Raw genomic sequence first — 10,672 nt, 5'->3', positions numbered from 1 at the left:
AGAAAGTGATTATTCGAACCCCTTTATCAATTGCGTACATGCCCTATTTATATGAATAAAACTCAATGTCGTTCTCTAGGGTTGGACTCCATGCCTTGAAGAATAATTCACGTTTTTTATAAGTCAAACCAGTTTCCCACATTAATCGAACTGTTTTTAACTGAGGTTCAAGTGTCCAAGCTCGGCCGGACACTATAATTAGTTGGACACTATAATTCCACGATAATCAAATAAAACGTGAATTATCCCGAAAGCCATGTATTAGAAACCTGTTAAAATATCATTCCATGAAAATAAGATTTGTTCTCCTTTATTTCAGAAGGTATAGTCCTAGTCTGACACCAACTTTGGCAGCAGTGGTTCACTGATACTCCTGAATGAGTATCTCTTTATCCAGTCAAGTCTTCCCGATACTTTCAACACCTCACCTATTCATTAACAACTTTTCCTGATGCTTAGCAACACCTGTCATTACCATGTTTGCCCATTTTCTAGGCGGCTGTAACTTTACGAGAGATTTAGAGGGTGTTTGGTTGATGGTTAATGTGCCCAGTTAACGGGAATCGGAACCTTAAATCCAAGTGATAATGTTTGGATTACCAATTTAGTGATGGGGAATGAAAACTCCATTCTCTCTTAGTGGGTAAATCAAACCCACCATACCCTTAGGTTTCCATTTTATTCTCATTCCCATTAATCCTCATTCCCATACCCTGCATTCCCATTCCCGATTCTCATTCCCATGATGTATCAAAACGCCTCCCTGGTACCTTAGCACAAGAAATACTTGTAGCACATTCACACCAAAAAATGCCCTAATCCTTTTCAAGCAAGTCCCAACATTTCCGCACTGCTAAAGACTAGGTAACCACTTCATAAACTTTACCGTTAATAGTGCATACAAATGTTTCATTCAAATGTTTCAAATGTTTCATGCTCTCCGTGAAAATTGGGCATACTTGACTTAAAAAGTGTCTAGTAGAGTAATAGGTGCAATGCTCCTAGATATGCATAGGCATTTAGTTTCAAAATCTACTAGTGACATGGGAAAATAATGCCTTAAAATCCTTAGTTGGCATTCCAGTTCCTTCAGGCTTCGAACCCAAATCAAACGCCTTCGATTTAGCCTCCTCAAACTGTAGAGCCTGTTCCAGAGCATACATTTATGTCAGTTGCAATAGGATACCACTTTGTATTCATGACATCTCAATTAACGTTCCTCCATACCTGAATGCAGACTTCTGCAACATCAGCCCTAGGAACAAGTTTGTTCTCTGTCTGAAGAAGCTCATCATCCTTTCCAACAAGCAATTCCCGCAAACCACCTTCTTTGTCTTGCAATCCTCCTGCTCTGAATTATCAGAATGTTTCAAGTCAAACATCAACCTATCTAATTAGATTATAAAGAAGCAGAAAAAAGCAGGAAGATGAAGAAAATTACCAATAAGTTATATAACCAAGCAATAGTCTAACTAGGTAAAGCAGGAAGATGACAAAACAGAAAGCAAAAATAAATGCAGATTACCATATTCTATATCACAGTGGCTTTTACCGACTTGCTGAAGCCATGTTCTATTATTTACTCGAAAACCACGGCAAAAAAGAAGGCAGCAGCACAAACAAACTTAATTTTTATTTATGCCATACATCTTACACTACACTGCTGAACATACCTAATGATTGTGTGGGGAATCTCAGAGTCAACCAAATATTGCTCAGCTTTTCTCTTCCATATCTGCAACAAGACAAGCATGATGATCAATTCAACTCCTTTTCGCTGATTCTGGTAGTCAACATTATTATCAGAAGAAAAAAAAAATATTGCTTAGCAGAAAAAAACAAGAAAAATATATTTCATGGCTAAGACTCTATTGTAAGCCTGAGCTAGAATTAATATATTATAACTGCAGATGGCATATAAACTGCATTAGACTTTTCTGCTTTCCCCCAAATTTGAGCATTAAACTTAACAATTTCCCATAAGAAAATATATTGGAAAATGAATTATATACAGTTAAAACAGTACAGACCAGTATATTCCCATTCCCTAAGCTGTTCAGTGGATGGCTGGTATTTGTTCCTCCCATTGATCCAACCAGTACGATTTGTTTTACCCCAGCAGCTTTAGCTATAAAAGGTGCATCACAAAAGTATAAGCACATAGAAAACAACAAATACTGATTCAGAAATTTAAGCAAGAAATCCTCACCAACATCAATTTGATTTTTCTGCCCAATCCAGTCAACCTAATAATTTTTTTACTACATTAGGGAAACAAAATGATAAAACGATGGCTAAATGTAAGCATTTCATTACTATCATGTAAAGTAATCAAAATTAAAGAAAGGAGCAGAATGAGAGTATCAAATTTTGTAAAGCTATGCTTAAACACCTGTTCAGGGTACTGTCCATCTTCAAAATAGAATTCAGGCCTTCCACCTTTACTCGGATGAAAGCCGGGTTTAGTTTTTGGAACAGCACTTGTAACAATTATCAGAGAGTCTATGCCTTGGATTGCAGGGACAATGCTGTCTGCATTCCTCACATCCCCAATAAAAATATCATCTGCTCCACCAATTCTCTGTTTGCTCTCCTCGGATCTGACCAAACCTCTAACAGCATACTGTTCAGACTTTTCCTTCAACTTCTGGTAAACGATTTTACCTAAAAAAAATATTGAAGCAGCACTTGGCCATGTCATTCAAAGAAATTAAGTTATAAAAACAAACACTATTGCATCTGTTAGGGGGGGGGGGGGAATGTAGTACGATGGTCATGAAGTAAACAAAAAGTGTACTTTGTCTTGTTGCACACGGTCATGTAGGCTCGTGTGACACACTAATTCCTACTAATTACCTGATTAAGGCTATATTTGGGTCATGTGACATGTATATACTTGCTAGGTGGTTGTCATTTAGGTTCATGTACCCTAGTTATCTCATAGTAATTACCTTATGCATACTGAAGTGGGGTCATTTCACATGTGAATGAGGTATTCCTGCTAAGTGTTTGTCAGACGGCAGGCACCTCCTGCTATAGAAAATAGCATTGTCTAATTCTCCAACAAAGATTTAACAATATATTTCCCACAGCATAAAAACAGATGAATAGGTACCTCTGATGTTATGCATTCCAAACATCATTCAATTACTATATTTTTTTCTGATTTCATATTATTAATATAGCATGGCCACTGATCCTAACCAAAGATATACTACTCCTTGTTTGGTTTCGTATATTGTGGGGTGCCAACATTGAATAAGCTAAAAAGTGTATAGCGTGATCATCCCGCATGTTACAAGTCCAAGTACAAGACAAAGATAGATACAATACTAGTAAAATCAAAAAAAAAATCCCCAGAGGTTGAATAAATTATTCCATATGAATTTGACAACAAAAGATACACATCATCTTAATTAATACTACTACTACTACTACTTAATAAGTGTAACTTTATAATCTGTTAAACATGGTTAAATATATAAGCTACCCCTGTACAAATTGAATTGAATTTAAATATATTTACAAAGAAAGAGAAGGGGAGGATGAAAAATAAATAAATAAATAAATAAATAAAATACCGGTTCTGCCACCTGCTCCGGTAACGAGAACTGTGATGGGACTGAGATCCGCCATTGTTCAGTGAGTCCACAAGTAAGCTCCTAATTGTATGTACTATGGGAGGATGTGTGTCAACAGATTTTTTCAAGATGGGACAATTACAAAACTATTTAACGGTGGAGATGAAGCGGACACGGGGTTGTTATCTTCCCAACACTATAATAAAAAGGTAATAAAAAGGGTACCGACAATCATGTGTCCGGAAGGATTAACGAACAGATTAACGAACACGCTACAAGACTCTTCTAAAAATTGTTACTTTTACGTGATTTGTTTGGCAAAAGCGTGTCCCCTTGTTGGAAAAAGCTGATTAGGAAATACTTATATATATATTTTTTTAAATATGTATAAATCAAAAAAAATTACCAAACACTAATATAATTTTTTTAACCGCATTTTTTCTCATATCACAGCAATATTCCATAGCACTCCCAAACGGAGGTCAGTGGAGGCACTAGAGATTAACAGGGTAAATTGGGGATTAATCGAAATTATTAACTAGGTTATTAACGGGAACTAATTTAATATTATTTTTATTTATGAATAATAATACATGTAATTATTTTACTATTTTGATTATAAATATATTAGTTTTATAAATATTTCTACAAATAAATTTAAAATATGGAATATTATTAAAGTAAATCTAATTCTTAAGATTTAACTTATGACTTTAAATCAATTTGAGATTAAAAATTAAGAAATTTTTTTATTTAACCATTTAAAATAGTAAATATATATACGAGATTATTGTTTTTCTTAATTTTTTTGCAAATTTATTTTATTTTAATTTTTTTATTTTTCTAAATTTTTTTCAATTTTTTACCAACGATGCCGATTTTTGACAGATTAACCCGATTTTTGACCGATTAATCCGATTTTTCCTGATTTTTGATCGATTTTCGAAAAAATGATTTCTGGCCCGATTTTCGCTTATTCAGCTCGATTTCCTACTAAACAGCAATTAATCGCCGACTTTTAGAACACTGTTAAAAACAATTATGGTAAGATTAAATATTAAATTTTAAGGTTAATATTTATTTAACTTTTAATTTTAAAATATGTTTAACTTGTACCCTTTAATCCTTTAATCTTTTCTAAATGACATGCAATATAATTAACTTTTTTGAAAAAAATTCATAGTCTTTTGCCATCATTTTAACACTAAAAATATTTAATAGTTGTCTTTCTTTGTTAGAAACTAGTATTCAGTTTAAGGTTTTTTATTAGGCATCACTACTCCTTTTTTTAAAAATTTTATCCTAAAATTGAGTCTTTTCCGAGTAATCCAAATTTTATCTGAGTTTCACCCAAGTCAAGTAAAAAACCGAGTAATGAAAGAGTATATCGAAATCACATCAGAAATAGGTTCGAGTTCGATTACTCGACTAAGTACTCTGTCGGGTAATCCGATTTTTTTAGACACTGTTTTAGAAATAATTTAGAAATAATTTACGGCATGGGTCTACATAATGATTTTTATCACTGTCTTAATGAGAATTTGTTATATATATATTTTTTAAATCTGGAAAGTTAATTTATTTAGGTATACTAAACTATAATAATAAAAAATAGTTATAATTGGTTCAAATTCTTAATCTGGTTAATCAATTATCCATATTAACCAAAACTGTTAAATCTTTTAACCCAAATGTTCAGAAGTCTTAAATATATATTGTAAACATAAAAACCATAATGACGGGATGGTACGAATTTTAAGCTAGTGCAAATATAATTTTTTTCAAGTTATTTTGATAATGGTTTTTTAAATAACAAAGTTCTATTTTGACAAGTTTACATGATTTAATAATATAATTTGTGCATTACCTACAATTAATTATATAATCTGAGACGCGCGTATTTTACAAAATATTATGTATTTGTTTTATTGATTTTCATGTGTTGAGATATTTGTAAATTTAAGTTAGTGACAATTATTATGAGGTTAATATTTGTATTAGTAGCATTTTTGCACTTGATCTCTCTATTAGATACTTCAACTTGACCATTTGTCCGAGGATGATAAGCCGTAGCAATGCGATGATTCACATTATACCTTTGCATCATAGCAGTGAACTTGCGATTGCAAAAATGTGACCCCTCATCACTAATTGTGACTCTTGGAGTTCCAAACCTTGTGAATATCTGCTTATCTGCTTGTGAAGAAAATTAAGCACCACCTTCGCATCGTTCGTTGGCAACGCCCTAACTTCAACCCATTTCGACACATAATCAACTGCCAACAAGATATACTGATTGTTACAAGATGAGACAAATGGCCCCATGAAGTCAATTCCCCAAACATCGAAGACTTCAACCTCGAGAAGCACATTAAGAGGCATCTCATCCCTCTTAGACATATTACCCACACGTTGACATCGATCACATTTCAAAATGAAATGATGAGCATCTTTAAACAAGGTTGGCCAAAAGAAATTTGCTTGAAGAATACGAGTTGCTGTCTTTTCTCCACCATAGTATCCTCCATAAGCCGTTGAGTGGCAATCTTGTAAGATCCCCCCCCCCCCGTTTTGCTATAAGGAATACATCTCTTGATGATTTGGTCAGCTCCTTGTCGAAAAAGAAACGGCTCATCCCACATATATCACTTCACTTCATGTAGAAACTTCTTCCTTTGAGCATGTGATAAGTCGGGAGGCACGATATTACTCACAAGGTAGTTCACAATGTCTACAAACCACGGTTCATCCTCTTGCACTCCAAACAGCTGCTTATCGGGAAAAGACTCATTTATCAATATCTTGTCTCGTGTAGTAGCATTAGGGTTCTCTAAACGCGAGAGATGATCAGCGACTTGATTTTCAGTCCCCTTTTTGTCCTTGATCTCTAATTCAAATTCCTGAAGAAAAAGAACCCATCTGTCAATCTAGGCTTCGAATCCTTCTTTGAGACGAGATATCGAATTGCAGCATGATCAGTGAAAACTGTCACTTTAGTCCCAAGTAGATAAGATCGAAATTTCTCAAAACCATAGACAATATCCAAAAGTTCTTTCTCCGTAGTAGTATAATTCAGTTGAGCACCATTTAAGTTCTTACTAGCGTAGTAGAACACATGAAATATGTTGTTCTTTCTCTGCCCAAGAACTGCTCCAACCGCATAGTCACTTACATCACACATCATCTTAATAGGTTCATTTAAGTCAGGTGCAGTTATGACAAGTGCCGTGATTAAACTCTTTTTCAATGTCTCAAAAGCGGCAAGGCACTCGTCGTCAAACTTGAAAGGGACATCTTTCTCTAGCAAACTGTACAATGGTTTAGAAATCTTAGAGAAGTCCTTGATGAAACGCCTATAGAAACCCACATGACCAAGAAAACTGCGAATTCCCTTAACAGAAATAGGTGGAGGAAGATTTTCAATGACCCCCACGTTGGCTTTGTCTACCTCAAGACCTTTACTAGAAACCTTGTGCCCAAGAATAATGCCCTATCGCACCATAAAGTGACATTTTTCCCAATTGAGAACCAGATTGGTCTCAATACACCTCTTAAGAACATTTCCAAGATTCTGCAAGCATTCATCAAAAGAATCGCCAAATACAGAGAAGTCGTCCATGAACACCTCCACATTCTGGCCAATTATATTAGAAAAGATGGCCATCATACATCTCTGAAATGTGGCTGGTGCACCACACAGACCAAAAGAAACTCCTCTGAAGGCAAAAGTACCAAATGGACAAGTGAAGGTAGTCTTCTCCTGATCCTCTGGAGTGATACAAATCTGATTATAACCCAAATAGCCATCCAGAAGACAATAGTACTCGTGACCAGCCAACCTGTCGAGCATCTGGTCAATGAAATGCAGAGGGAGGTGATCATTCCTAGTGGCCTTGTTCAGCATCCTGTAGTCCATACAAACTCTCCACCCCGTGACTGTTTGAGTAGGAATGAGCTCATTCTTCTCATTAGCAACAATTGTGATACCTCCTTTCTTCGGTACAGGCTGAACTGGACTCACTCAAGAACTGTCAGAAATGGGATAGATAATCCTTGCATCCATCCACTTAAGAATTTCCTTCTTCACTACTTCCTTCATGATTGGATTAAGTCTTCTTTGCTGCTCAACCGTAGGCTTGCTACCTTCCTTTAGCAGAATTTATGCATACAATAAAAAGGGATAATTCCCTTAATATCTGTTATGGTCCACCCGATTACCGATTTAAACTCTCTTAGAATCCTCAAGAGCTTCTTCTCGGCACTACTTGAAAGGTCAGACGCAATAATCACAGGCAAAGTGTTGGGTTTCGAGCACATAAACGCAACGGAAACCTAAATTAAAAACGTAAAAAATCAGAATTTTCGAAACCCATCGCAGGATCCATGCGAAAAACATATATTTAATTTGTAGATCAGATTGTTTAACTTAAGAAGCTTTACCAATTGGTTGACTAATACAGATCCAAAGCTTGTTCAATCACCACGCATCCCGCGATCTACGCTCTATCGGTATCCACACGAATGCTTGAACTCAAGGATTGAAAATGTACTAGCACAAACTCGTTTCTTCTTGTTCTCTCCATCTTCTCCCTTGGTTGCTATGGTTTTAGTAAAAGTCTTGCTTACAAAATCAGCCACACAAGAGATATTATATAGAGAGTATAATAAGAATTATAACTCTTAACTAATTAGGAGTTATTATTAATTCAAAATTCCTATTTGTATAATAATTAAGTCAAGCTTAATTATTTAACAACTGAATTTCATAATTAATATTAGTAAATTCGAATATCAATATTTATCTAATTAATTAAGTCATACTTAATTAATATTATAAATAATTCAAATTACTTTAATATAATTTAAATCCAATTTAAATTAAATAATCCTTCAAGCATTCTTAGTGTATGTCCCTATATGTTATTATTACATTGACAACAAATTTTAAATCTAATTTAAAATCATAAACAATGAGCGGCATCTAGTAATACATCATTGCTACCCAAGTATTAATAATTAAATCAGTGATCGATTAAACCTTTCATAAATAATGTACAATGTAATATAATCCCTTTAATCAAATATTATAGATTAAACTAGAGGCATGTAATGTGTCATTCTCATCATAGTTTAATCCAAGTTTCCTTGATCAATGAGTAGACTATCATATTAAATCAACATTCGAGGGTGGCCACACATTTCATAGTCTAGCTTACACAAGAGGCCAATAATATCACTCCTAAAATAGGAGGGTTAAATCCCATCTAGATCATTCATATTTCTCAAACGATTCATAATATACCCAATGTCCACTTTTATCATTACCCGATCAAGGATAACTTTTAATGGAATCAATGTATATTAATTCTCGTATAGAAATATAATGACTTCAGGTCTAAGGATCATTACATCATTATCACTGTGAGAATTACTTATGATACAAAAGACATGTAGAATCTCATATCGTGTCTTTCCAGCACCATGTACATATACATCTGCCTGTGTTTTTGGACTTTAGTATCACTATACTTATGATCAATGAGATCTGATCATCAGTCAACAAACACACCAATCTTAATGCACTATTATTGTCCCTTAATAATAATACTCGACTAGGGACCTTTAGGAATATTGATACTATTCTCATAATCTCATTTCTAAGTCACGTACTTAGAGATATAGAATTGTATATCATATTCCAAGGACATTTATTAATCTAACATTTATATCGAAGTAAATTAAGAAATAATAAATTATAAAGGAAATAATCGATGGAACATAAATATTAATAATCATAATGTCTTAAACTAAAATATCATAGTGTTGTCTCTAGGGCACAAACACTAACAATCTCCCACTTGCACTAGAGCCAATCACCCATATATCTAATACTCATGGAACTATATGACCATCGTGCTTCTGCTGTGACAAAGCCTTAGTCAGTGGGTCTGCAAAACTATCATTACTATGCACTTTACATTTATATCTCCTTGATCAATAATCTCATTAATAAGGTGATATCTCTTAAGGATATGCCTAAACGGTCTCCTTGGCTATTTCGAAAACATCAATATATTCGGCTTCCATAGAATCATCAATGTTCTTGCTGTGAACTATTCAAGCTAACATCAAATATATTTAGATAAAACACAAACCAGGCATAGACACATAATTATCCCTGTCTATCCATAAATTAGGTTAAGAAACAAGTATCAGTGTAACCCTTTATAATTAGTTCCCAATCTTCTCCTTACACCAAAAATAAATCTTTAGTCTTCTTTAAGTACTTAAGAATATTCTTGACAACTATCCAGTGAACCTCACCTGGATTAGACTGGTATATGTTCGTCATGCTCAAAACATACGAAATATCAGGACAAGTACATATCATTGCATACATTATAGATCCAATTGCTAAAGCATATGGAGCTTTCTCAAACGGCCCTTATCATCTAATGATTTAGAGGGCAATTATCTTTTGAGATCACTATCCCATGAGACATCGAAACATATCCTTTCTTTGTCTCATACATCATAAAATGATGTAATACTTTATCAATGTATGTACTCCGACTAGGTCGATTAATCTTTTCAATCTATCTCTATAGATCTTGATCCCTAATATATAGGTAGCATCGCCTAAGTCTTTCACCGAGAAACTATTTCTCAATGAAGTCTTAACAGCCTGTAAAGAAGGTATGACATTCTATATATGTTATATGTCATCTACATATAATACTAGGAATGTCACATGGCTCCCACTAACCTTCTTGCAAACACATGGTTCATCTTGATTTTGAATAAAACCAAATTCTTTGACTGTTTCATCAAAACAACGATTCCATCTCCTTGAGGCTTGCTTCAATCCATAAATAGATCAAAGCAACTTATAGACCATCTTAGCAAACTTAGGATCGATAAAACCCTCAGGTTGTATCATGTATACATCCTCTTCATGGCTCCCATTTAAGAAAGCGGTTTTGACATCCATTTGCCAAATCTCATGGTCGTAGTAAGAAGCTATTGCTAGAAAAATCCCGATGGACTTGACCATAGCAACTGGTGAAAAAGTTTCATCATAGTCTATACCA

At 34.3% G+C, this 10,672-nt stretch overlaps 1 protein-coding gene across 2 annotated transcripts; it reads right to left on the bottom strand.

Annotated features, from left to right (window-relative positions):
• Nucleotides 1–858: 858 nt before the first annotated feature.
• Nucleotides 859–3,866, bottom strand: LOC141724611 (uncharacterized protein At5g02240-like). 2 transcript variants are annotated; one of them, XM_074526824.1, is made up of 7 exons: nucleotides 3,594–3,866; nucleotides 2,393–2,664; nucleotides 2,210–2,246; nucleotides 2,031–2,128; nucleotides 1,674–1,735; nucleotides 1,228–1,351; nucleotides 859–1,145 (listed from the first exon to the last, which is right to left on the bottom strand). In XM_074526824.1, the coding sequence occupies exons 1-7, from the start codon at nucleotides 3,634–3,636 to the stop codon at nucleotides 1,026–1,028; spliced, it is 756 nt and encodes a 251-aa protein (XP_074382925.1). In that variant the 5' UTR covers nucleotides 3,637–3,866; the 3' UTR covers nucleotides 859–1,025. The 2 variants fall into 2 exon arrangements, with proteins under 2 accessions (XP_074382925.1, XP_074382924.1); XM_074526823.1 differs by having other exon boundaries at nucleotides 3,582–3,862.
• Nucleotides 3,867–10,672: the final 6,806 nt, after the last annotated feature.

This window comes from Apium graveolens, chromosome 5 (assembly GCF_009905375.1).
Source record: "Apium graveolens cultivar Ventura chromosome 5, ASM990537v1, whole genome shotgun sequence".
Lineage (NCBI taxonomy): Eukaryota > Viridiplantae > Streptophyta > Magnoliopsida > Apiales > Apiaceae > Apium > Apium graveolens.
The sequence above is the reverse complement of the archived record's forward strand: the minus strand, read 5'-3'. Positions and strand labels throughout refer to the sequence as shown.